The sequence below is a fragment of the Terrapene carolina genome, unplaced genomic scaffold, assembly GCF_002925995.2.
Source record: "Terrapene carolina triunguis isolate 2854851 unplaced genomic scaffold, T_m_triunguis-2.0 Scaffold85, whole genome shotgun sequence".
Classification (NCBI taxonomy): Eukaryota; Metazoa; Chordata; order Testudines; family Emydidae; genus Terrapene; species Terrapene triunguis.
The window spans coordinates 16,005,924-16,033,592 of NW_020664436.1; the positions used below are offsets into that span (position 1 = coordinate 16,005,924).

At 39.8% G+C, this 27,669-nt stretch overlaps 1 protein-coding gene across 2 annotated transcripts in view; it reads left to right on the forward strand.

The window, feature by feature from the left end:
• Positions 1-25,481, forward strand: part of PLD5 (phospholipase D family member 5) — a 259,269-nt gene extending 233,788 nt beyond the window's left edge. For both annotated transcript variants that reach the window (XM_024210268.2, XM_024210269.2), the window contains 5 exons: positions 1,756-1,953; positions 7,706-7,845; positions 10,321-10,486; positions 19,585-19,699; positions 25,225-25,481. In XM_024210268.2, the coding sequence (XP_024066036.1) occupies positions 1,756-1,953; positions 7,706-7,845; positions 10,321-10,486; positions 19,585-19,699; positions 25,225-25,451 (846 nt within the window). In that variant the 3' untranslated portion in view covers positions 25,452-25,481. The remainder of the gene's footprint in view (positions 1-1,755; positions 1,954-7,705; positions 7,846-10,320; positions 10,487-19,584; positions 19,700-25,224) is intronic.
• The last annotated feature ends 2,188 nt before the right edge of the window (positions 25,482-27,669 follow it).

A 27,669-nucleotide genomic window follows, 5' to 3' on the forward strand; every position in this document is an offset into this window, starting at 1 on the left:
GTCTACAGTGCAAGTGAAGCTGATAGTAGTGCAGGTAGCCATTTCCCTGCTAGCTTTAATCTAGCTAGCATAGGTAACAATAGCAGGATAGACATGGCAGCATGGGCTTCACCATGGGCTAGCAACCCTTCTGGGGTGCCTGCGAATGTGTTCTGGTTTCTAGCCCCTTCTGAGGTCTATGCTGCCACATCTACATTGTTATTGTTACCTGTGCTACCACTGCTACAGTCACATCTTTACTTGCAATGTAGACACACCCTCAACGACTTGGATGGTTTCCTGTTTTTCCATCTTACAGAACATAAGGGGAGCTACAAAAACTATTTATAGAAAATTGGTCACTGTCACCCGGCATCATGTTCATTCTGTCGGACCACGCAGTGGGGGTAGTCCCTGAGTTGGTAGATGGAAAGGAACAGAATTTCTCTCTTCTAGTTCCCTGCCAGAGAAATCATTACAATGGCTGCAAGCCTGGCAAAGTGAGGTGTATTCTTAGGACATAATTATGTCCTTGCCATTAATGGGAAGAGGGTGCAGAGTGGAATAGTAAAGAGAGTATTGGTAAAATAAAGGACAGAGAGAGCAAATACCACGAATACAGACAAAGGAAAATTGTAACCATATAACTGAGAGAGAATCGAGAAGTAGTCATGAAAAGCTGGTTAAGTTACACAGTCCTGATGTACAGTATAACATACTGTAAGTGAGTCCATTGCAATGGAGATTAAAAAGAAAGCAGCACTGGCAGCACAAAAATGGGGTTAGAAAATAATTATGTACAGCTAATATAATTTCAGATTGTAAAAAAACATTGAGATAAAACAGAAGGCAGGAGAAATCTCAAACATACAGGCAAGTAGACACAGAGGATCAGGGTATAGTTATTATGCCAAAGATTATTTGACTAGAATATGTGCTGCAATTTAGAATAATTTCTTTCTGCATACTGAGACCAAGTTGTTGTTTGTTGACCCACAAAATGAACTGTTATAGTACAGTCTACATTCTAAAATGCAAGTGCCACATTTGTGCGTGTTCACAGAATTATGAAATTTTCCACTTTCTGAATTAAGTTAAAAGCTGTCCGAGTCTTGTTGTTTATACAGTTTGATTAAGTAATGTTCATACGCTGAAGCTGACTAATAACTTATTTTTGGAGTACGACATGTTGAGGCCTGATGCTCCCCCTGTATGTGATTTTTCCAGAATAGGAGCTGGGAAATGTACATTTTCATTCATCAGGTTTATTCTTGTAGTTTTCTATCAGGGTGTTAGGTTTTGTTGTTCCTCTCAGCCCACAGAAATGGAATGAAGATCATGAATGCTATTATTTGTAAACAAGCAAAAACAAACAAACTGTAAGAGGAGCAGATCTAAAGCAACACCTAAGGAAGAAATAGCCTTTATAAATAAGTGGAGGGCATTTCTGTAACAAGTAGATGTCATTCATCAGAAGTTTCTTCGGTGGTGCATTATATTTTATTATGGTGCACAATTGAGAAAAAAATACATTGAACTTTTGCACACTGTCATATTTTTGTCTGAATCAAGATTTTAGTATTAGCCATGTAGTTTATGTATTAGCCTTTAACATACCATTGTTGGTAATGTTCTCCACTGTTCTTGTCTGGTGTATATTTCTCTACAGATACAGGATATACTTATGAAAAATGTATTTTATGTGCCTACTGTATATTTCTAAAGATACATGTGTCAGCCAATACCCTGTTAATGGTATGAACTTTAATTTCACAGATGAAAGAACTTGGTGTCATTGTGTACAACTGCAGCTGCCTCGTCCTAGATTTACAAAGGATATTTGCCTTGTATAGCTCATTAAAATACAAGAATAAAGTGCCTCCAAGTTGGTCTAAGAGATTGTATGGGGTGTATGATACTCAAAATAAACTGACGCTGCAGCTGAATGAAACAAAATCAGAAGTCTTTGTGTCGGTGAGTTCTTAAGAGAATGTTCTTTGCCTGTTTAAGTGAGGGTGGGGGAGAATATTATTTAACATTTGAGTTTTATTGGGACCGAGAAATTTGGCTTCAGTTGAACCTCCTATTACAACATTGTCTTTACTGCATAACTGAATAGAAACATTGGGTTAGTCTGGTGTTTAATACCATAAATGTCAACTATCACATGTCTCTTCACACACACAAAAAGACAGAACACATGTTGACAGAACATGTGAATAGCTACCATGATGCTGCTTACTCCCTGACAGCAGCTCACTGCTGAAAGAGTCGTCGCTACATGTGCTTCAGCACTCTTGTGTACCCAATGTTCTCTAGGTATAACCTTTCCATTTTTAGGTTTTTAACACCCTGGAAGCATTCCTATTCAGGAAAGCACTTAAGTCCTTGAGAAATAATGGAACTTAAGCACATGCTCAAGTGCTTCTCTGAAATGTGGCCTAACTTAAGAATATACGCACCAGTACTTTTCATTCACCAAGATAAGCTGTTGAAATTGAGAGTCATGGCAGTGACTGAAACTGAGCTACAAAGAAAGTACCATAGTTACCAACTATACAAGACAGAAGTACAAGGGAAATCTATGGTTGCTGACAGACTGGATCACTTTCTCATCAGGGGAGAAAATAACCATTTCAATAGGTGTATTGTTTGTGGGGAAAATTTGTAACCAAATGTGGAGAAATTCATAGTTTTTTCTCCACTTTTCACATTACATGGACGCAAAGAATAGTAAATTCACTCTGATTTTCATGACATTTTAACTATATGTAGAGCACTGTCATGAATGTAGAGCTTTGAAAATTAACTTTTGTATTGTTACTCTTTCCTTGTACTGTAATTCTCAATATATTTTCTTATAGTCAAGGAACAACAGGAGAGCCCTCATGTGGCTAACTTATTACCTGTACGTTTCAGCTTAGCAAAGAATTTGTAGCTAAATGGATTAATTTTGTATCTAATATTTTAATTATAGCTAGTCCAAATCCTGTTACATTTTTACTAAAATTAGAGCCCAGTATCTATTTTTTTGCTATGTGACTTTTGGTTGATTAATTATCATAATCATCTTATTAACATAGCACTTCCTCCCCATCCCCATGAATGCATCCAGAGTGCTATATAACAACAGAAACCTTTATTTATAGATCATTTGAGCATATCCAACATTGAAACAACTAAAACTGGTTGAGAATGCCCAGTACCAATAGGAGGAGGGGGGTGGGAAGGGATAGGAGAAAGTAAAAAGGCCCAGCATACTAAAAAGCTGTTTTTTAATGGGGAGAGATGGAAGAATAGAATGAGCTCTTGGACTCCCCACAGCAAAGGCATGATTCCCTGTCCACCTAATGTGCAATGGTTGAATCCCTGAATGGTATGTGACCGCATATACCTATTGAGAAGATGCTCAAGGAAGATCTCAAACAGAGCCAGGGGCTACCCCAGTAAGGACTTTAAAAAATCACCACCATCCTTTAGTTCGTCTGAGACTTTATAAGCAGAAGGCAGAGTGGGTGTAATATGATTTTAGTTGTTCAAACCAATTTGCAAACCTGCTGCCCCATTCTGAACAAATGATGAGTCCTGGTGAAATCCTTTCTTGGAGGAGAATACAGTAATGAGCTGTAGTCACAGAGAATGTGTTGCTATTATGAGGTTATCATAGGGTGAAGAATGACACAGCCTGAGCAAATGGAGTGTGGGGGGAAAGATACCTTTCATACCACATTTAGCATGGTCGTGAGTGAAAGTGACACCAACCATTTCCAAACAAGTCCTTTTGATAAACACATGCATGAAAGAAGAGAGCACATACTCATGCTGCAATCCTTAACCCACCAGTGACTCTCCCCTCTCCCAGGAGCAAATCCGCTCCAACGCGCCCAGCCGCTGTATCATACCAGCATTCCTCCTGCGTGGAGAAAGAATGTGTAGGGCCTACAGGGCAATTATATATCACCAGCTAACTGTCCTCAGTTTTTAAATGACCTCTGCAAGAAGCCTCATATACACTGAAGAAAATGGGAGCTAGAGTAGACCTACAGTGGATATTGTGCTTCAATTTACTCAGTGTGGCCCCATAATTGATATTGATTGATACTTACCATCTAGTTCTGACTTGAACCATGGAAGGGTAGTTCTACACCCACCTCATCTTCCTTTGCTCCCCCATCCACTGTGCTGCAGTTTCTCCTGATAAATTTTCTTTTCCTCGTTTGCTTTTTTTCCTATACCACAAGGTTGTCCAGGAAGTGGGAATGAGAAGGAAAGAAAGATGCAGTTTCCAAAACCAGATTCTTCCCTTCTTGAAAACAGGATTTTCAATATATCATTTCTCACACCGGGCAGCATTGTCTAAGTGTCTAAGAAAGGAACTGCAGAAGAATTCTATAGCCAGTTGAAAGGGCACAGAGACGTTTGCTATTAGTATCTAGTTATCCAAGCTGGAATTTGGCCAGGGCAGCAATCCTAATCCTGAAAAAAATGCCCTGGGATCTTTAATGACCACAGTTGGTCAGAAATGTATTTATATGTCTCTCCTGTAATTATGTTAACAATGTCGTAATGGACAATTTGCATTTCATATCTGTGCATAGACATGAATGTTAGTGATAGTTTTATAATGTTTTTTCCGCAACTGTGCTAATGATGGGAATATAGGAAGGCCAACAAGTCCCTTTCCCTTCTATATCCTCTCCTGTAGAAAATAAACATGGTAGACAAGTCTATTAACTTTACTCTGCCAATTTACCCTGTATTCAAAATGCCTCTGGATCAACAATCGTTATCAAACTGCTTCCAAGAGAGACTGCAGCAGCTCTGGATTCTGTAGCTAGTTTGTCTTTTTGCTGTTAACTTGTACCCCTGAGCATTTCTAGAGAGAGAATAGTCTGTTATCTTTGGAGTAAATCAAATTGTGTATACAATATGCTGAGAAAACAGATTCAGATAATAAAAATAAATCACCTACGTTATATTTTTTATTTTTTACCTTGCTTCCTGAATCTAAATTCATTGTCTTAAAAATTCTTCTCTTCCAGTCTTTCTTGCTGTGTAAGATCTGAACATCACAGTAAATCAATGATTCTCCATTCAGGAATCCTCATGGTACAGTTGCTTAGCAACAGTACAGTCTTCCTGAGTGGCTGAGAGAGACAAAAGAAAATGCAGTTGCTTTTTCTGAGAATTCAGGGCTCAATCCTGGGAGAGCATGGATACTCTGAACTGCCAGTGATCTTAATTACTCTATTATGTATTTTTTATTATTAAAATAATATTTAGGAACACCAATCAAGGATCAGGGCCCCATTGTGCTAGTTACTGTACTGACAAATAAAGAAGAAAGCCTCTATACCAAAGAGACCACAGTAGATTAGTTGTCAGGATGCAACATGTGGACAAAGCAGACAAAGAGAGTGGGGGAAGGTAGGAAGATGAGGTAACAAAATAAAGAGTTTAGCATGTTCACCACTTGTCTAACCAATGCCTGATGAGAGTGATTTGTAGACAACATAAATGAGGGAGGTTTTAAAGGTCAGACCCTTACAGAGAAGCAGTACCTTTCACAGACTGTGATTTTCTTAGCAATATGTTACCTTGCATAAAACAGTAAATAGCTTAAGGTCATAAACACTAATTCATAATATTTATGAATGATGTGCCCTGTTAGTGTTGTGGCCTGGATACATCTACTACTTTGTAATGTAACCAGTACTGTGAATCTTTAAAGCAAAATCCTGTGATGTATCATGTAACACCTTCCTCTCAAGTAGAGCTACTTTGATAGCAATGGCTATTTTTACGATTGACCCCTTTGGAAATCTTCCTATACAACTATAATTCTGCGTAATGCTCAAACAGCAATTAGATATCTGATTCCCCCTTCATAGATTCATAGATTCTAGGACTGGAAGGGACCTCGAGAGGTCATCGAGTCCAGTCCCCTGCCCGCATGGCAGGACCAAATACTGTCTAGACCATCCCTGATAGACATTTATCTAACCTACTCTTAAATATCTCCAAAGATGGAGATTCCACAACCTCCCTAGGCAATTTATTCCAGTGTTTAACCACCCTGACAGTTAGGAACTTTTTCCTAATGTCCAACCTAGACCTCCCTTGCTGCAGTTTAAGCCCATTGCTTCTTGTTCTGTCCTTAGAGGCTAAGGTGAACAAGTTTTCTCCCTCCTCCTTATGACAGCCTTTTAGATACCTGAAAACTGCTATCATGTCCCCTCTCAGTCTTCTCTTTTCCGAACTAAACAAACCCAATTCTTTCTGCCTTCCTTCATAGGTCATGTTCTCAAGACCTTTGATCATTCTTGTTGCTCTTCTCTGGACCCTCTCCAGTTTCTCCACATCTTTCTTGAAATGCGGTGCCCAGAACTGGACACAATACTCCAGCTGAGGCCTAACCAGAGCAGAGTAGAGCGGAAGAATGACTTCTCGTGTCTTGCTCACAACACAACTGTTAATACATCCCAGAATCATGTTTGCTTTTTTTGCAACAGCATCACACTGTTGACTCATATTTAGCTTGTGGTCCACTATAACCCCTAGATCCCTTTCTGCCGTACTCCTTCCTAGACAGTCTCTTCTCATTCTGTATGTGTGAAACTGATTTTTTCTTCCTAAGTGGAGCACTTTGCATTTGTCTTTGTTAAACTTCATCCTGTTTAACTCAGACCATTTCTCCAATTTGTCCAGATCATTTTGAATTATGACCCTGTCCTCCAAAGCAGTTGCAATCCCTCCCAGTTTGGTATCATCCGCAAAGTTAATAAGCATACTTTCTATGCCAATATCTAAGTCGTTAATGAAGATATTGAACAGAGCCGGTCCCAAAACAGACCCCTGCGGAACCCCACTTGTTATGCCTTTCCAGCAGGATTGGGAACCATTAATAACAACTCTCTGAGTACGGTTATCCAGTCAGTTATGCACCCACCTTATAGTAGCCCCATCTAAATTGTATTTGCCTAGTTTATCGATAAGAATATCATGCGAGACCGTATCAAATGCCTTACTAAAGTCTAGGTATACCACATCCACAGCTTCTCCCTTATCCACAAGACTCGTTATCCTATCAAAGAAAGCTATCAGATTGGTTTGACACGATTTGTTCTTTACAAATTCATGCTGGCTATTCCCTATCACTTTACCACCTTCCAAGTGTTTGCAGATGATTTCCTTAATTACTTGCTCCATTATCTTCCCTGGCACAGAAGTTAAACTAACTGGTCTGTAGTTTCCTGGGTTGTTTTTATTTCCCTTTTTATAGATGGGCACCATGATTTTCCAAAGATAATAGCTAGAGGCTCAGATACCTCCTCTATTAGCTCCTTGAATATTCTAGGATGCATTTCATCAGGCCCTGGTGACTTGCAGGCATCTAACTTTTCTAAGTGATTTTTAACTTGTTCTTTTTTTATTTTATCTGCTAAACCTACCCCCTGCCCATTAGCATTCACTATGTTAGGCATTCCTTCAGACTTCTCGGTGAAGACCGAAACAAAGAAGTCATTAAGCATCTCTGCCATTTCCAAGTTTCCTGTTCCAAGTTTCCTGTTCATACCTTTGAAATTACAGCTGTATAGTTTAACATACCAGTGGTTAATATTCTCCACTAAGTTTTGTAATTTTATTTGCAAATCTCACCTCAAGATGACAAAGAAACACCTCTTTTTTTAATTTAAGTGTAACATTTGACTTTTTGTCTTCACAGAATTCTCCCAAACTCTTTTGTCCAAAAGCCCGAGTCTTGGATATTGAAGCTATCTACAATGTTATAGATGACGCCAAACAGTTTGTTTATATAGCTGTCATGGATTACCTCCCTATTGTCTTTGACACAAATGCTAAAAGGTTAGTGAGTGTCCACAATGTATTATATTAGCACATTGCTGCAATGAGAGAAAGCTCTTGCTGGTGAAAATAAATCAGCAGGCATTTAGTTACTTGTTATGGATCAATTTCTTAGGGCCCAATTCTGCTCTCATTGAAATCAATGAGAGTTCTACCATTGACTTAACTGGGAGCACAATTGGGACCTAAGACGGAATTTCTAAGTTCTGGGTTCTAAGCTGTGGATCCCCCTATTGGAAGGAGATCAGAATGTGTCTAGTCTGACCATCTACAAGTGACTGAGACCCAGGAAAACAACAGTAGAGCTCACTTTTGTTTCTTATGTTACTGTATTCAGCACCTAGATACAATGGCTATTGGCACTCTCTGAATACCAGATAGTGTCTGTGTGTGTGAAAGAGAGAGAGAACATATTGAAGGATCTAATACACAGTATGGAAGCTATCATAATTTTATGTTAAAAAACAGATCTTTTCAAACTCAGCACAGATTGCACTTCCAGCCATTTTACATTATAGCTAGCTCATAGCAAAAAAAGTCAAAAAGGTTTATGCACAGTGTATTTATGGCCTAGATTTTCAAAAGTGCTCAGGACCTACAACTGGAGCCAAATCTTAATAAAATTATTCAGCTCCCCTCCCTCCAGTTGGAGCTGAATAAGTGGTTAAACTGAGAACTGCCAAGTATCCAGTAGCTCTCATTACTCTCAAAGGCAGGTGCTGGGAGCTGAGCCTTTTGGAAATCTGGCCACTTAATTCAGGTGCCTTAATGATAGCTGTTGGCTGCTGGCTCTTTTGAAAATCTATATTTATGCCTTTTTTCACCCTTGTATAATTGGGGGAAAAAAGGGTTATGTGTAACCCTTCCAAAACCAGACGTGAGAAATTTGAGACCCACAAGAACATTTTTGGAGAAAGTTACTGTCTAAAACTATACTAGTGGTTTAAAATGGAATAGATCTTTTATAACTTTAATTATAGTGTTGCTCTGTTAGGGCGGAGGCAAGGATTTTCCCCGCTCTATAGAGGAACCAGCTGATCTGTCCCCCTAGCCTGATTAATCCAGAGATCCATGTGGATTTGAGGGGAAGATCCACTCGAGACACAAGACCATCTACACCAGGGGTTGGCAATGTTCGGCACGCAGCTTGCCAGGGTAAGCACCCAAGCGGGCTGGGCCAGTTTATTTACCTGCTGATGCGGCAGGTTCAGCCGATCGCGGCCCCCACTCGCCACGGTTCGCCGTCCTGGTCCAATGGGGGCGGCGGGAAGCGGCGCGGGCCGAGGGATGTGCTGGCCGCGGCTTCCTGATGCCCCCATTGGCCCGGGACGGCGAACCGCTGCCAGTGGGGGCCGCGATCGGCCGAACCTGCCGCGTCAGCAGGTAAATAAACTGGCCCGGCCCGCTAGGGTGCTTACCCTGGCGAGCCGCGTGCCAAACGTTGCCGACCCCTGATCTACACAGAGAGGTCCCTTGCAGTTTTACTGGCAGCTTGGCTTTAAACTTGGTGCACTGCCATAGCTTCCCCACCGGCATTATCCTCCCAGCCTCCCATTAAAGGAGTTTCTTTGGCAATCTCCTTAGATTGATGGTAGAAGGGAGCTGCACATCTCCCTTGGGTTTCTTGCCTGACTCTCTTGCTCCTGGCCTGCTCCTTCTCCAGGAGTGGGATCTCTAGACCCATGTTGAGTGCTCTGGGCCAAGGACAGTAGGAATAGTGCCACAGAGACAGCTGTCATATTTGGGTAAGAATTCACCGACTCCCCAGCAATTGGACAGTGACGGTTGGGGAGAGACAGAGTCCTCATGTGAGCAAACTCCCGTCCCACCCAAAGAATATAGGGACTCTGCTCTGGGGTATCTCTCTTCCTCTTCTTCCCCCACCCCCCACCAGGAACTTCTTGAGGTTATTATAGTCCTAGGCCTGAGGCCCCAGAATGGGGGAGAGGCTGACAATCAGGGCTTTAAAAAGTAAGACGTTGATAGCTCCTTTTGCTTAAAACTGAGAAAAGTTCTCGCTCTCTCTCTGGCTTGGTTAAGCAGTGCTTTCTGATAGCTCCCTCTCTACTTTGGAATTGCGAGAGCTTTACTTCCTGTTCCAGTCTGCTTTAACACTGTTGATGACATGTGCATCACTCCGCTGGGTGTGGGAGGACTAGAAGTTCATTTTGCATGAGTCTTTGCATCCACAGGGGCAGCTCTGCAACCACCCACCCGGGGAGAGCTCGGGCATATTCACTCACACAGGCCAATAGGGTCTCACTGCCCCCAGGATTGGTTGGTTTTGTGTGAAGCAAGGTGACACAGTGGTAAGGGTCTAGCACAGCTCTTCCTGCCATGTCAGTTTGATTCCCTAGACTGCGGACAAATGCTGTTCACGTTTTGTTTAGTTTTCCCTAGTGGGGCTAGGTCTGCCTTGGTAAAAATCCAATTTGATTGCTTTTTCCCTGAATGTATTGTGTGCTTTCTCCACAGGTACTGGCCATATTTGGATGGGAAGATAAGAGAAGCACTAGTGTTACGAAGTATTAAAGTCCGGCTCCTCATAAGTTTCTCAAAAGACACAGATCCCCTTACATTTAACTTTGTTTCATCTCTTAAAGCTATTTGCACTGAGGTTCCCAGCTGTAGTTTAAAAGTTGTAAGTATACACCGTATGGTTCAGAATGAGTCTAAAACGTTTTCAGTGCACAAAAATATACCAACGATAAGTATATTAAGATTATCTGTGTTACTGTGGAAACCTTAAAGTTTCACTGAAAACCACGTGAAATGCGTAATTTGGGGCCAAATTTAGCCCTGGTGTACGCACAACTCTTGACTGCAATAGACTTTAATGAACTAGTAGCAAAGGTAAATGCATCATTAACCCCAATTCAGTTCCCTTCTGCAAGTGAAATATTTTGTATTACCCTGCACGGTGTTCACTGTAATTTATGATCAATGTGGCCAAGTTACTAGATAGATTTCAGTGATGTGTTACAAACCCTTACAAGTTTGAATTTGGTCCTCTTTTGTAACAATTCCTTTCATTTTACTGTATTGATTCCTGAATGCTCTTCAGTTTTGGTAACAATTGTGCAGAATTTGGATCTCACATGGCAGTGGTAACAACTTTCATGCTATAATCATATAATGCAAGTTCCTGGGGACAGAGACTCTCTCTGTTATTTGTTAGTACAGAGGCACTGTTCTGCTAAACCAAACTGAGGAAGATAGTAATACTTATCACTTACATAGTGTGGTGTTTTTAATCTTCAGAGCACTTTACAAACACTAACTAGTCCTAACACTACCCCCTGTGAGGTAGATCAGTATTATCCCCATTTTATACATAACAAAACTGAGGAAGGAAAGTTAAATGACTGGCCCATAACTCCATGTGTCACAGCCAGGGTTAGGATTCAGGAGATCCTGGCTCCCAGTCCTGTGTTCAGAACACTAAATCTGGTCTCTCCTGGAGAAACGTAACCAAATGAGTCACAGTTTTATGTCTTGTTTAAATTGAAGAGAATGTGCCATCACTGGACGGCTTATCTGATTGTGGAATAATGTGATCTGACTGTCAAATACACTAGCGCCTTCTTCTTCTTTATCACAGTAAATAAAATAAATGCAGATTTTACATGGACATTATGCAGTTCATTCAAAGTTATGAATGCAGAACAACTATTTCTTGGCCACATTGCACATGCAGTGTATAAAGAAGTATTTAACACCACATGTGCTGCACTTCACAGAAGCGGGTAGAGTTATGATTGATGTTGCATTAAATTTGACATAGTTGTTCGTGAATTAAGGTATTTATGAAATTCAGTGAAAGATACTGGAAGTAAAAAAACAGTCCTCTGAGGCACCCATCCCATTTGAGAAAAATCCTCTGCTGAGGTTCTGATTTTTTTTTTCAGTAATTCACATAAGATGGTTATTGTTAATTAGACTAATAGCTGCTGTGGAAGCCTGGTTACATACATCACTGAATGTATGTACTTTTGCACTCAGTAAATAAAGCCAACCAATACTAGATCCATTTTCCCTGTGAGGTCTGAATATACCAACGTCAGACTTTATATGTTTTGGGCATAGTTAACACAGCTCCCATTATTTTGAATTCCCCTTAAACCATAGGGACAAGTTACCCCTGAGTTTTAAACATGCAGAAGGAAGTTGGAGCAAATGAGAGCTTTGGCCGTTTGGCACAAGGACAGTTTTCAGTTCCATGACAGGTTTGGTATGGTGTTCATATGGCTCCTGTGTGAATTACATAGACCCAAGTCACCTGTCTGAGGCAGAGCCTTCCTGCCTTAATGGCATCAGTCTTCCTCCATTCTCTTTTTTATGTCCATCCTTAACTTTCCACAACTTAAGTTTTCTCCACTCCTTGCTCTAGTTCCATCCTCTCCTTCCATTCCTCAGGTAAAGCTCTCAAATAATGTAAATAAAATAAAAACTAAAGAGAAAAGTAAAATAAATTCTCCAAGATCAGTTCAGGCATTAGTCATCAATGGCTGCAATTCCCATCCCAATCTGCATTGCCTCCATCCTCTTCTTTCAGGTCCCAACTGAATACATTTTTTCCTCGGGACATACAATTGCTATTCCTCTCCTCAAAAAGTCTTTTAAAACTAAATAGCATAATAATTCCATTATTGAGCCACACCCTGCTGTCACAGCAACCCTCCTGACAATAGTAGCAAAGTTAAGAAGAAGGCTGAACCATTGGGAGAGTAGAAGTTCCTAGGAGCTAATGTTAGTTAACAGCCTCCAGGTCTATGAGACTATTACACATGCAATTAGTATCAGTAATGTTGTTTGTGGAACCTTATTAATACAATTCTTTTAAATGCTATCTTTTTCCAGTGCTCAGCCACTAAGTACTTGAGGGAAAATGTAGGTAATTACTTTTTTTCTGAACAATTAGAGCACAGAATAGTGTACAGTGTTTGTTAATTAGTATAGTTCCTGTGCTGGTATATTTCCTCTCTTTCTTAGGAAGGCTAATACAGCCTTAGACTCTTTGCCTAAGCAGGACTTGCTGTAACAACCAAAGGAAAACTAAGTGATAATTGCAGAACACCAGTATTAACATTGCACATCTTTTGTTTCACACACTGAATGATACTTGTATAGTAAGATATAAAATTATGAACACAACAAGCAGCGGTGGTTTTCTGTGATATGCTCCTTGTATATTGTTGGTTTCTTATTCCTGGAGATAATACTATCTGAAACATATTGAATACAGACGATTTTCAGTCTGAAATACATATGGTAATGTAACTTTCAACACAATAATTACAACCCCGAGATTTAAATCCAGTTACAGAGATGGGATAAGAACTTCCAATTAGCTTTATGCTGTCCATCAAAAAGACTTTTGCATATTGGGCTGTGTTACTGAATTTTAACTAATGACAGACTAACCTACAGAGGTTGTTTTGCTGTGATTAACATCCTAAAGCTCAGCCAAAGCTATTTAAGCTTATACTTCCTTAAATAATGCTTGCTTGCTTATTTCCTTTGTACATTTTTGGTTCTAGCCAGAACCAGAAAGGGTAACGTTGTACAAAAATGTTAAATAAAAAAGCAGGGGAAGAACAGTTAAACTTGAACTCTGGAAAAATTTGGTTTCCACTGTTAGTTTTGGGTAAAGGTTCAGTTTGGTGGTGGTTTTATTTTAACTAGTTTCCCTGTCTGTCAGTCTGATATGACACTCTGATACCCCGGGGTACAAATTCTATTCAAAGGAATGAAGGAATTTAAACCCAAACTAAATCCCATGTAAAAAACTTACTGGGTGAGCCTACAGCCTGAATTATCAATGTTGTGATGTGTATGTTACCTTTCAAGAATATTAGAGTTTAACAGTGAACAGAAGTTAGAAACCCAGAAAATTCAGAGTGAAGTTGCATCTACAAGAAAACCAAGCAGACTAGATGATCATAGTGATCCCTTCTGGCCTTATAATCTGGAAATATGGAAATTTATAGTTAAGGTAACCATACCACCTTAACTCTGTCCCACGTAGAAATGCCAGCTTCCCATGCCATCCTCCATACGTTTGGGTTGAGCCTCTTCTGCCAACATAGCGCTGTCCACACCAATGATTTTGCCGGTGAAACTTGTCAGTCAAGAGGGTGTTTTTCCCCATTCCTGACTGACAAAAGTTTTACTGATAAAAGTGGTAGTGTAGACAAAGCCTAAGTCTCCTTGAGGGGTATGGCTTTAGGCCACACCCCTCTCCTCACTATTTCCTGCTGGCTAGCTTAAACAACTCCCTGCTCAGCATTTAGATTTTGTGGCTCCAATCCTTAGACGCTTAGCTTTCCACATGCATCGTAGAGGGAGCCTAGGCACCAAACTTGGGCTGTAGATTCCACTGTGAGGAAAGGTGCCCAGAAAAATGTATTGTCCCATCCAAGTCCCTTCATGGATCTAGCCCATGGCAATTGTCTAACAGAGTGAAGCATAATAAAATCTTTTCCTAATCCCCAAATAACGCAAAAATGGCCAAATATAATTTTCCCAAATGTAGACAAAAATTCACCTTTTGGATGAACAACAATGAGGAGATTTAATCTCAGGTGGCAACATTTTTATTTTTAAAGCTATAAACTCTTGCAACAGGCCTTTAAAGGAGAAATGCCTCCTCAGCTCCAAATAGAGCATTACTAATGCAGTGCTTTCACTGAAGGTGTACACTGGAGGATTTAGTGTGTGGTACTGAATGCCTTTGGACAACTGACTTGTTTCAATAACAAAGTTCCAGTTGCATTATTGCTTTTGTGAGAGGAGAGAGATTCTGCGAACCATAGCCAGCATGTCAAAGAGTTAATGAGTTATCTGCTTTGCTTGAAGTACACATTACATTTTCAAGACAGCTATATTTGTCCTGCTGGGTTCACAGTTTCCAGCCCTGCCTGTGATGCTACACAAGTTGCCTAATACAAGTTTTGTCCAATTCAGCCAGTCCGGACATTGGGCTGAAAATATATTAGTAATTTGGCATTAAGATATTACCTTCATGGCTGATCTCAGGAAGAGCCCACAATTTACATGTGATAAGAGGCCGGGTAATTTTACCTTAAGTAACATAACTATGCAAGGAAACAAAAAGCAAAACAAAATTACCAGGCATTCAGATCTTGTCATTTGGAAAGATAAAATATCCATTTGCTTTTCTTCATGAAATCGTCTTTACAATAGCACTTGTGTCCACATAATGGGATGTGCAGACCTTAGGAGCATTAAAAGGCATTAACACAGGATATGGCTATATACGTTGATAAATGCACCATCTTGGGCCAAGGTTGTATCAGTTAAAGAGTCATTATGGCTGCTCTCCCACTCAGCTCCTCCTTTGTTGTGCAAAGAAAAACCCAAGCCTGGTTTTTTTTGTTTTTTTGTTTTTTTGAGGAGGGGGGGAACGTGGGCGTGTTTTGTTTTTTAACCCAAAAGCTCAAAGCAGTTCCATCAGCCTATGGACTCCAAAGATGCAGCTTCCCCTCCCTTGGAGGTGGCGAAGTAGAGACCGTATGGTACAGACACAAGTTGCTCAAGAATCAACTCTGTTTCCACCAGGATAGACTGTCTCAGCATCAAACCCTCCTTTATTCTCTTGGCCGGGGAGTACCCCGTCTCAATGATCTCATCCCAAAATGACCTTGCCTGCCCCTCAAAGATTGCTGAAACTTTCTAACCATCATCTCTGCTTCCTTACCATTTGAGGTTGCGAAGGAATTCTCTAGTGGATTCCTCTTCAGAATATCTTAGACCAGTTCAGAACCAAATCATCCTCTGGCCAGAGTGTGAATTGGCCCCATAGAGTGTATCACTCTAACCCTGCCTCTCAATCCTTTTACTACATGTGTACCTCCACAGTTAACGTTAGTTGACCACTTTCTTGCTCTGAAGAAATTAAGGTTTGATTTGATCTGTATCAGGCCTGGCCATAGTCAGTATAAGCTCTTGTGTCCTGTATTTGTCCCCGAAGCTATCTACCTAAAAGACTCCTTGAAAGAACCAAAGATATTGGATACTGCTTTATTATCGTCATATTGAAGTATTAGAGAGACATTGTGGGTGAGGTAATATCTTTTATTTGACCATCTTCTTTCTCAGACATGTGTGGCTCAAAAGCTTGTCTCTCTCATCTCTCTTTGATCCAGTAAAAGATATTTCTTCACCCACCTTGTTTCTCTAATATCCTGCGACCGACACAGCTACAACTACACTTCATACTATAATGAAGTACGGCAGATAATTTCTAGAACCTTGCTCGATACAAATATTGCTGAAGTATCTGCTATAGCTGGTCAGATCCCGGCTTCAGGTATCATCTTTAAAGGTTCATCTGGCAGCTAATTGCAACATTCTTTACAATGCAGAGGACTTTATGATCATTATTTGAAGCATTCAAATATTTTCTTCATCTGTATCTTCTGGTGAAATCTATTGTGACTTCTAGGGATCTTAATCTGGCAGTTAGCTCTGAGGTGGCACCAAGCATTCTCTCTATCAGGTGCTTGGCTGATTGGTGCTTGCCCACATGCTCAGGGTCTAACTGATCGCCAAATGTGGGGTTGGGAAGGAATTTCCCCCCGGAACAGATTGGCAGTGAACTTGTGGGGCGAGGGGGTTGCAGCCTTCTGCAGTGTGTGGGTGAGGGTCACTTGCCATGATTACCTGACTACATCTTACTCATTTCTTTGTCATTGTCGGAGCCTCGAGCATTGTGCACGTCTGTCCCTCCTATTTTCTCTCTGTGGCACATAAATAGCTTATGGCTGGTCCACACTAACCCCCCAGTTCGAACTAAGATACGCAACTTCAGCTACATGAATAACGTAGCTGAAGTCGAAGTATCTTAGTTCGAACTACAAGGTACTTACCGCGGGTCCACACGCGGCAGGCAGGCTCCCCCGTCGACTCCGCGTACTCCTCTCGCGGAGCAGGAGTACCGGTGTCGACGGCGAGCACTTCCGGGATCGATTTATCGCGTCTAGACAAGACGCGATAAATTGATACCAGAAGATCGATTGCTTACCGCCGAACCCGGAGGTAAGTATAGACGTACCCTCAGTCTCCTGAGGGCTGTGCTACTTTGGTCTAATTTCAGTTGTTGGGTTTAGTGTGTGGGTGTCTGGTGGTGCTGGTGACCCATTCTGTCCTTAAACTCTGACCTGATGACTCTACACAGACTGATTCCATTTGTAACCTATGGAGGGATGGTTCTTTGTATGAATGCAGCACACATATAAATACTACAGAGCAGCAACCTTATTTCAAATGAACTGTTTTGCTGCCTGATTCTCTTTTCTTCTTTCCATGAAAGTATTCATGGCCATCCGCTTATCACTGGGGGTACATCCAGGTGTTCCTGATACTGTGTATTCAGAAGTGAGTGCACATTTTGATTAGTACCATGTTGATTAGTAGCTACGTGTGTAATTTTGGCTCAAGTCACTCAGTATGTACAGTAAACAAATTCAGTACAAAAACCCCTTCACTTTTTTTTTATGAAATACAAAGAAAGACATACAGATGTAACCAAGAACATTTTGCAGCTTTGAGGGGGGGAAAGATAGAAAAATTCTTGGCAGAGTGGGCTAAAAATAGCTATTTGCCTCTCATCCAAAGCTACCTATTTATTGAAGCCAAGTCTATCTATTTGAGCATGTGTTCTTGCAGTTTTTAATGTACTAGAGATATTTACATTACAGTTTGCATAATAAATTTTGCAGTATGTGTTACCCTAAGAAAAAGATTTCCATGAAAGTGGTTTTAACTGTTCTAGATACAATATTTTACATCCAGACTAATGTAAAATGTGCTCCCCTCTCTATGGGCCTGATCCAAAACTCATTAATGTCAGTGGAAAGACACCCATTGATTTCAGTGGGCTTTGGATCAGGTCGTATAAAGTCTTCATGGGAGCCATATATTTTGCTAGTTTACAAGTAACAAGGGTTCTTTTTCTAGATTCTAGATCTGAATTGTGACAGTCAAACTGGGCCCTCCCCTTCTCAGGGTCATCACAAGGAATAAAGATTCTGCAGGCCAACTTCTGTTCTGAGTTATATGTACCTCTGCAAGGTCATTGACAATAGTATTACCGAATAGCTGTAAATGAGAGCAGAACTGGACCATGCAATTGCAACTTAATTATTTTATTAGAACATTAGCCAGAATGGAATCCAGTTCATTCTCACACTTTGGTGCTGGCTCTGCAGTACTATGTGTACAAAATAAAATGTTATTTTAGTTACTAAAGTTGAGTAAATATAACTTAACTCTTCCACAAAGTTAATTCTCTGACCTCTTTCAGAGCCTTCTGGAAAGCCTGTTTCTACCATGAGGCTTATAGGGGATAGTAGGAAGGATAGTGTAGTGGACAGAGCAGTGGGCTAGACTTTGGGAAACCCAACTTTGAGGCTGAGTTTGGCTACAGACCACACAGGAAGTCTGTGACTTTGTATAAATTATTTAATCTGCCCTATGCCTGAGTTCTCCATCTGTAAAATAGGGATAATGATACCTTGCAGATGTGTTTGAAGGATAAAATGCATTCATGCTAGTGGGATGTCTAGACGTTGTACTGATGAGAGTCATCTAAGAACCCGGATAGATAAAAATTACCAGCTGTTAATGGTTAGGTAAATGGAAAGTAGGGATTATTGATACTAGTTTCATTTATTTGCTACAGTTAAAAAAGAAAAAAACTGATGTGGGCATAGCAAGTCTATATGATCATGTGTTTCTATCATTGTTCCTTCTGGTCACTCCAGTTCTTTGGTACACCCATCTTGTTGCATCTTTTCTTAGATGTAAACTCTTTGGGGTGAGGACCATGTCTTCCTGTGTACAGTAGTTAGTGCAGTTCCCAGGAAAACTGGGGATGCCATGTCACTATAAATTACCTTTATCTGTGGGACTTTGTGAGTCAGCATTCATAGAAAAAGCTGCTATCATCTCTGTGTGAACTGAATGTTTCCAGCCCAAACAGGAGTTATTTCCTGTGTGTAATGGTCCTTTTCCCTTGGGCTGCTTTTGGAGTTTTGGGCCAGCTATTGGTTTACTTTATGGAACACAAATAATGCATCTAATGTAGTATTGCAGATTTCATTATGTTTGATATTCAGCTAGATTAAAATAGAAAGCGCTTGTGGTACTTCCATAAAACTAACCCTTTCAGACATTCTCCCTTATTGCAAATTACAGATTTAATCTTAAGAAGTTACTGAGATGAGCACATTGCCTGTTATAAACTATGAAACATAAGATAAAAATATTAATTCAGTTTATTGGCATGCCTGACAACCTGTATCCTGAGGCTGACTTCAAATTCCAGTGCCCCTTGATGAATGAGGAAACGAGAATTAAACAAATTTCTGGCTCTCATCTTGTAGAAAAGGATGGATTTTGTGTTCATTGTATTGTCTTTTTTACATGCCATTGCATTGCTGCTATTATACCATAGCCACACATTTTGTATATGGTAATTTTTCTACTGGCTACCAAGGCGTATGTGGTATCGAGAACAACAGTTTGGGTATAAAATACAGTGTAGAGTTTTACAAGAATGAAACAATCTCCTATAAACCGAAGTTAGTTGTTGTATAATACTAACTCATTCTCAGTTTAAAATAGGGGGTGGGTTGTAATTTTTCTGTTTCTTCTTTTGCAAAGTTGTGGAGAGGAACTTTCATTAACCTGATTGTCTTTTTTTCTTGACTGCAGAAATTTTTTGATCTTGAAGAGGAGAATGCTTGCTTTCTCAAAGAACAAAAGAATACTTCCCTTCCCAAATTAAACCGGAATAAATATATGGTGACTGATGGAGCTGCTTATATTGGTAAGTAAACCCACATCCCAGTCAGTTCTGATGAGTACATTATAGCTTTGGAGCCCAAAGTCTGAAATAACGATTGTAAGCAGGGTATTAAGTAGCTAAAAACCCCATTCAGTGTCTTTGAAGATTGGACATTAAGTGGAAAATTCCTATTTTCAATACAAAGCTGTTTGTCAGTGCTGGGGTAGAGGAGTTGAATTCCTTCTTTCCAATGGATTATTTCCCAGGGGAAGTGGTAGTGTTTTAAATTATTAAGAGTAGACTGAAAAAGCAACTATAGAATGTACTTCATGGAACAGTCCTGCATTGGTTTGGGAATAGATTGGATGGTCTAATAGATCTTGTCAATCTCTAATTTCTATGAAGACTGACTAGCCTCACAATTTGCCATGTCATCACTATGTTTGGGGTATCTTCATAAGTATAAGACAAGCTGCCACTCTATTCATCCTTTGCAATTTACCCCAGGGACACAGCCTGCATACTGTAGTGCTTGATTTCAGAATACCTGCATTGTACTGTATATGTTTTGGTTCATAATCTGAAGGCGTTGTCCATAGGGTAAGTGCATATTTAAACAATGTCGGTATACAGCTAAGTGTAAACGTTCGTTTTAAATAAAATATTTATTAAATGGAGTAGTAAAACTACCCTTTGGAAACTTGAAGCAAAAGCAAGCACTATAACCTATTTAGGATGGAAATTTTCATTCTTGGATTTATTAAAGTCTCATGAATAAAAATCTATTACTTTTTAATTCGTAGGCAGTTTCCTCACTGCCTAAAAATGCAGAGCACAGCTCAAGTAGCTGAACTGAGAAAGGGGTAGACCAGTGACGTTTCTTTCTCATTCAGGCAGTTAGTAGTTGACTCATCTCCTGAAGCTCAACATCAACTAATTTGGCCTAGCTTGACATCCAAAATCCTGCCTGGGCCAGACTTGATGCAGGGCCCTGCTTGTTAAGTCCCTTCCTAAGGATACACATCTCTGAGTCATAAATACGTACAAATTGCCATACCCAAACCAAGCAGCAGTCCCTCTAGTCCAGTATCCTATGGACTCTGACAGTGGCCAATACCAGCTGCTCGTACTTCAGAGGAAGGATCAGAAAACCCCGCAATAGACATTCATGGAACAATATGCCCCTTCGGGAAAGTTTCTTTGAAATACCTATTCAATCATGAAGGTTTATATCCTTTATAAAACACTTAGTTTATTTCCTTTCATTTTTAAAATCCTTACTCTTATAATTCCATCTATTCTCATTATCATATGAGCATTCACTCTTTTTTGAATCCTGCTAAGCTTTTGGCCCCACTAACATCTTGTGATAATGATTTCCACAGATTACTTATGTGTTTTGTGGAAAAAGTGTATCCTTTTAGTAGTTGTAAGTTTTCTGACTTTCAGTTTCATTGACTGTCCCCTTGTTCTTGTATTATAAGTAAGGGTGAATAGAAGGGCCTAATCTACCATCCTAGACCTCTTTCCAGAGCTCATTCCCTTCTGTTTGGGTGAGCATAAACATTACCATTTTCCCTATTTCCATTTACCTTTTTGTACAAAAGGCCTGGGGTCAGGTATAGCTGCTGTGGACCTGTTGATGTGCCAAGGATGATTAAACTAAATTAGATGATTAAATTAATTATTTCAATTCAAGGATTTATGTCTATATACAGCACTCGGGGTCCTTTTGGTGATGGGTTCTCAACTTACGTTATTTAAAATTAAATGAAAACGCAAAGATCAGTGTCACCTGTCTGGAGCTGGAATAAATTATTTTGACCTTTTCACAAAGGTCATTTGTTTTTTCTCCATGTGTTAGCATTATCAGGGATTTGTGGACAGCAAGATGAGGTTATTTCTACATATGTTGTTTCCAAAAGTGTGTTGTGTACTGCTAGTCGGATATAGTCCCTTCAAAGGCAAAATGTACAGTATCGATCCTCATTTCCTCTCACATGGAGGACCCTACTTGCAGCAGAACTGGTTCATTTCCACTGGGCAGGGTAAGGTAGGAATTGGGGTGTCCAGCCCCTGTCTGCAGCAGGGATCCTATCACTGTGGGCACTACCTGTGTGAAGCCACCACACCAGGGATTTGGGGTTGTAAAGAGAGATCCAGCAACCATTCCCCTCACACAGGTGAGGAGTGCAGACATTGCGATGGCTCCTCCGCTTCACCTCTTCGATGAAGCTGTAGCCCCTGAAGAACTCCTGAGCATACAACCCATTTGCTTGGACTGTACACTGAATTGAAGATTTGGGCCAGTGTGTAGCGTGCCTTCTTTAAAATTGCCACGGTTACAAGACCATAGCTGAGGGTCAAAAGAACTGATGTTGTGTTATAAACATGTTTCGTCATAAATTCTTCATCATGTAAAATATCCTGTATCAGCGGGGTAGCCGTGTTAGTCTGGATCTGTAAAAGCAGCAAAGAGTCCTGACATGCATCCGAAGAAGTGGGTATTCACCCACGAAAGCTCATGCTCCAATACGTCTTTAAGTCTATAAGGTGCCACAGGACTCTTTGCTGCTAAAATATCCTGTGTTCTGTCACTGTATCTTCACCTTCTCCCCTCACATTTGTAATGTCACTAAATTCTGTTGCTTTCGGTGTAACATCAGCAAAATACACCCATTGCTCTCATTACCAACGCCCTCTCTAGATCTTTATTATGTCTCACCTTGAGTACTGCAGTCGCTTCCTCTCTGGCCCTTGCACACCTTTCTTATCCTCTTCAAACTGTCCAAAATGATGTCCCCTAAATCATCACTCTTTTCTGCATCTCTGACCATGTCCAATCGCTCTTCAGATCCCTGGATCAAATTTCAGCTCCGTGCACTGAAGGTCCTATACAACATGGCTCCGTCTTCTATCACTCTGATGTTTCTTTCCACTGTCTTCACCCCTTTCACTCTTCTCAAGCCACCCAACTAACTACACCATTGCATCCATTTGTAGTTACAATTGATAGGATTTAGAAAAAAGCAAAAATCAGAAGTGTGGAAGGGATATAAATCTTCATGCTTCAGGGCATGAGCCATCCTCTAACTGAAGGATAAGGAAGAAACTTCCTTTATGGACAAGTTATTCCATAATTGCCCACTTCAAAATTCTTGCATCTTCCTCGTACTGGCCATTATCAGAGAAAAGATACTTGTCTGGATTCTAGATAGACCATTGATGTAATCCAGTACAGCAGCTCCTAAATTCCTATATCCTTCTCCAGACCTCCTCCTCTGCTGCTCCACACACCTGGAACTTCCTCCCGGACCCAATCCAAAATTCCTCCATCCTTCCGTAAAACACACTTCTTCACTCCATCCATCCCCACTCCCTTAACATATACAAAATGATAAACAAAACAAAATATACAGAAATAATGAACCAAGATGCATGTTTAACATCCTTCAGCTACATTGCTTTTCAAGAGTTTGCCTTCCCCTCATCCTCCTCTTCTGTCTGTTGTCTTCTTAGATTTTAGGCTATTCAGATATGGACACTGTCTTCCTACCTGTTTGTAGAGAACCTAGCCCAATACTTGGTTCTACACCGAGAATGAATAATAATATAATGGTTTTCAAACAGTATAGATAGTAAATCATGGTGATAAAAATCAAGTCTTACTTGAACCAATTAACAGCACATAATCACAGAGATGATCATGCTACTTTTCTTCTTTCATTGACTTTAAACAAATGAAGGTTGATTGTGCAGTTAAGGATTAGAATTCAGGCATAGCATATGTGCACTCACACACAGTAAAGATAAATGCTAATCACTGACGCTTCTATGCAATGAAAGGATTTTTTAAGCACAGCAGTAGCAGAAAGCCTGCCAAACAATCAGTGGGGCCACTGGATGATTGAGTTGCTGAAGGAGCACTCAAGGAACACAAGGCCATTGCGGAGAAGCTAAATTAATTCCTTGCATTGGTCTTTACTGCAGAGGATGTGAGGGAGATTCCCACACCTGAGACATTCTTTTCAGGTGACAAATCTAAGGAACTGTCCCAGATTGAGGTGTCAGTAGAGGAGATTTTGGAACAAATTGATAAATTAAACAGTAATAAATCACCAGGACCAGATGGTATTCACCCAAGGGTTCTGAAGGAACTCAAATATGAAATCGCAGAACTAACAACTGTGGTATGTAACCTATCACTTAAATCAGCTTCTGTACCAGATGACTGGAGGATAGCTAATGTAAGGTGAATTTATTAAAAGGACTCCAGATGCAATCCTGGAAATTACAGGCCGATAAGCCTAACTTCAGTACAAGACAAATTGGTTGACACTATTGTAAAGAACATAATTATCAGACACATAGATGAACATGATTTCTTGGAGAAGAGTCAACACAGCTTTTGTAAAGAGAAATCATGCCTCACAAATGTATCAGAATTCTTTGAGGGGATCAACAAACATGTGGACAAGGGTGCTCCAATGAATATAGTGTACTTGGACTTTAAGGAAGCCTTTGGCAAGGTCCCTCACCAAAGGCTCTTAAGCAAAGTAAGCAGTCATGGGATAAGAAGATCATGGATCAGTAACTGGTTAAAAGACAAGAAACAAATAATAGGAATAAACGGTCAGTTGTCAGAATGGAGGGAGGTAAATAGTAGTGTCCCCCCAGCGATCTGTTTTGGGACCAGTGCTGTTCAACATATTCATAAATGATCTGGAAAAAAGGTCTAACAGTGATGTGGCAAAGTCTGCAGCTGATACAAAATAATTCAAGATAGTTAAATCCAAAGCAGTTAAGTAATTCTTAACTGGAAAACGGACGACTAAGGGAGGATATGATAAAGGTCCATAAAATCATGAATGGTGTTGAGAAAGTGAATAAGGAAGTGTTAGTTTTGTGAGATCCCTTTGTAACTCTTGGCAGTCTGCTTTGGAATTCCTCACTCTCAGGCTACATCCTCACTACGGGGTGGGGGGGGTGTCGATTTAAGATACGCAAATTCAGCTACGCGAATAGCGTAGCTGAATTCAACGTATCGGAGCCGACTTACCCCGCTGTGAGGACGGCGGCAAATCAACCTCCGTGGCTCCCCCGTCGACGGCGCTTACTCCTACCTCCCCTGGTGGAGTACAAGCGTCGATTCGGGGATCGAATGTTGCGTCCCGACGAGACGCGATAATTCGATCCCCGAGAGATCGATTTCTACCTGCCGATTCAGGCAGGTAGTGTAGATGTAGCCTCAGGGTAGTTAAACACTGGAACAAATTGCCTAGGTTGTCGAATCTCTGTCAGGGGAGAGGGACTTCAGTCTTGAGAACAGTAAAATACCTGTTTTGGCTTTCAGACTGAGCAAAGGTGACAAAAATGCAGAAATGAATTGGTGTACTTTAGATAAGTAATTTTTTCCCGAGCTGTCATAGAAAATACATACTCCTGCAATTGTTCTAGAGAGTGGGGGTAGGGGTGGGAAGAAATACTGTATTCTGTTGGATTGCCCTTGAGAAATTGGCTTTTTTTATGTTGCAGTCTCATTATATATTCTTTTCATTTATTTATAGGTAATTTTGACTGGGTGGGAAATGATTTTACTCAAAATGCGGGAGCTGGCCTCGTTATCAACCAAGCAGACGTGGGGAACAACACAAGCATCGTTAAGCAACTTAAAGCCGTGTTTGAAAGGGACTGGTATTCACACTATGCCAAAAGTTTGCAACCAACAAAAATCCCAAACTGCTTAAACTACAAACTTAACAAAGCAGTGGCAAATAAGACTGCCATGAATTAAAAAGACTATTTTACTGTATGATGAATGAAGAAATACATCGGGGCTGCTGTAAGCCTATTTCATATTTACAGATAAGACTAAAAAAAGGCAAAAAAAAAAATTTTTTTTTTTTTTTAGGAAAAAGCACACATATATAAAATGTTCTCTAAACTATACTCTCTATATTGAATTATTTACCACTTTTAAATTTGTTACTTCTGACATTGAATGTCATTTATGCTTCGACATTGATTTTTCACATTTGAATTTAAAAGCATACTTTGATTCCTCTCCTTTTCGTACCTCCCATCCTGGCGAGGCAGAACCTTGAGGCAGAACTGAAAACTGAGCTATGAAATGTCATTCTAAGATCAGCTGCTATTGATACATAATGGAGGACAGACTTCCCCCATGCAAAAGATACAAGTTTAAGCAAGTATTCTCCTATGTAAATCATTCCCTCCAAGTATATGGCCATCCAAGCAGATTTTGATAGTTTTGAACAGATAGTTTGATATCAATATCTAATTACATTTTCACACTATCCTCAAAATGTATTAAAGCTAGCTGTTAGCTTCCTTGTCATCTCCTAATAATAACATACATTTTCTTTTGTCCAAACAACTTTCACTATAACCTCTCCCCCCAATCCTCTTACCTAACATGCTTCAAAACAAATTATTAATTTTAATTCCCTCTACCATCAATGGTTATTCCTTGTTATACCAATGTCTCTTTAATTTTGAAATTCCTGGATGCTGAGGATGTTTTATTATAAAAATCCATTATAAAGATCAAGGGCTGTCTTTTCTTGTCAGCTGTACAATGTGATTTTCCCAATTTGAAGTATTTCTCAAGAGTGAGGCAGCAATTTTGTGTAGCATCATTGTTTGGAGAAAAAAACAAACCCTTAAATGCTACTTTTTGAAAAAGGTGAAGGGCTGTGCAAAGCTGTACAATAATTTTAGTGAAAATTTTCAGTTTTGTTCTAGTTGATTTCTCACCTGGCAAACTTTGCTTTGTTAATTTAAAAACAAAATGAACAAACAAACAAACAAAAAAGTATCCTTTTGTGAAATGGTGTTTTTGTGTCAAAATAGGTCATTCAATCTCTTGCATGTTTTTTATAACTATAAAAGAAATTGGGACAGATTCATCTCTGGTGTAACTTCATGCCTCAATGACTTCAGCAATTATACCAGCAATGAATTTCATCCAGTATATTCAAAGTTGAAGATCATTTTTTAAATCAGATCCGTTTATTTGCAAAATGTCACTGAAAGACCAAGAGAAGCTCTAGAGGTGAATATCTTTCAGTCATGTGTCTTGGGATAAACTTAATATTAAGTCCTTGCATAAAGGCACAAGAGCCAAAAATTCCAGAGTTTGCAGTTATAGCTTCTGCTAGCAATAGCACATAAAAAGATAAAAATTATTAACCACTGATATATTTCCCTTCCTTGCATTGTTGATACTAGGAATGCATTGAATTTTTAGTACATTTTATACAGATAATGGAAAATGTCAATGGAGCAAAACTTTGTCAAAGGAGAAAGTGATTTCATGTCATTGTTGGGTTGCCACTGACCTTATAATTCTGATACCAAATGAATGACATAGATGCAGTAGTTTTATCTGATAGATTTTTTGGAGCAGTAGAGTCACAATTGCTTACTGGTCCATTATGGTATAAGTGGATTCCCATGGGCTGGAAGAACAAATTTATGTACTTCAGTCATCCAGAGTAGAGCTAATTCATCAAAGTACAGGGTTTTTTTTTTTTTTTTTTTAAATATACTGTGTTTTTATGAACCATCTGATTTATGAACAGAAGGGTTTATTTTTAAATAACTTTTATCAGTAAATAGTAGTCAGCCATTCTACAATTAGACTGGCAGGCACAAATTTCATTTGGTATAAAATATGTACTAATGATTTTAATATAGCTGTTTCAAATGACAGCAGCTCCAAAGAAGTGCAGAAGGCTTTTGTATGGTATGTTAGCCAAAAGATAAAGTGCATCCTTGGATTTAAAAAAGAGGATATGGAGTTTAAAAGAAATCTTATTAGTTTTTAGAACACATCAAAGGGGATAATAACCAATCATTCTTTCTGGGTTAGTACTATTATAGTTCAAATAGATCAAATGCAGTGGACCAGGTTCTGATCTCAGTTACGCCAAAGTAAATATGAAGTAAATCCATTAAAGTTAATTTGCACTGGTTCATTTGAGATCAGA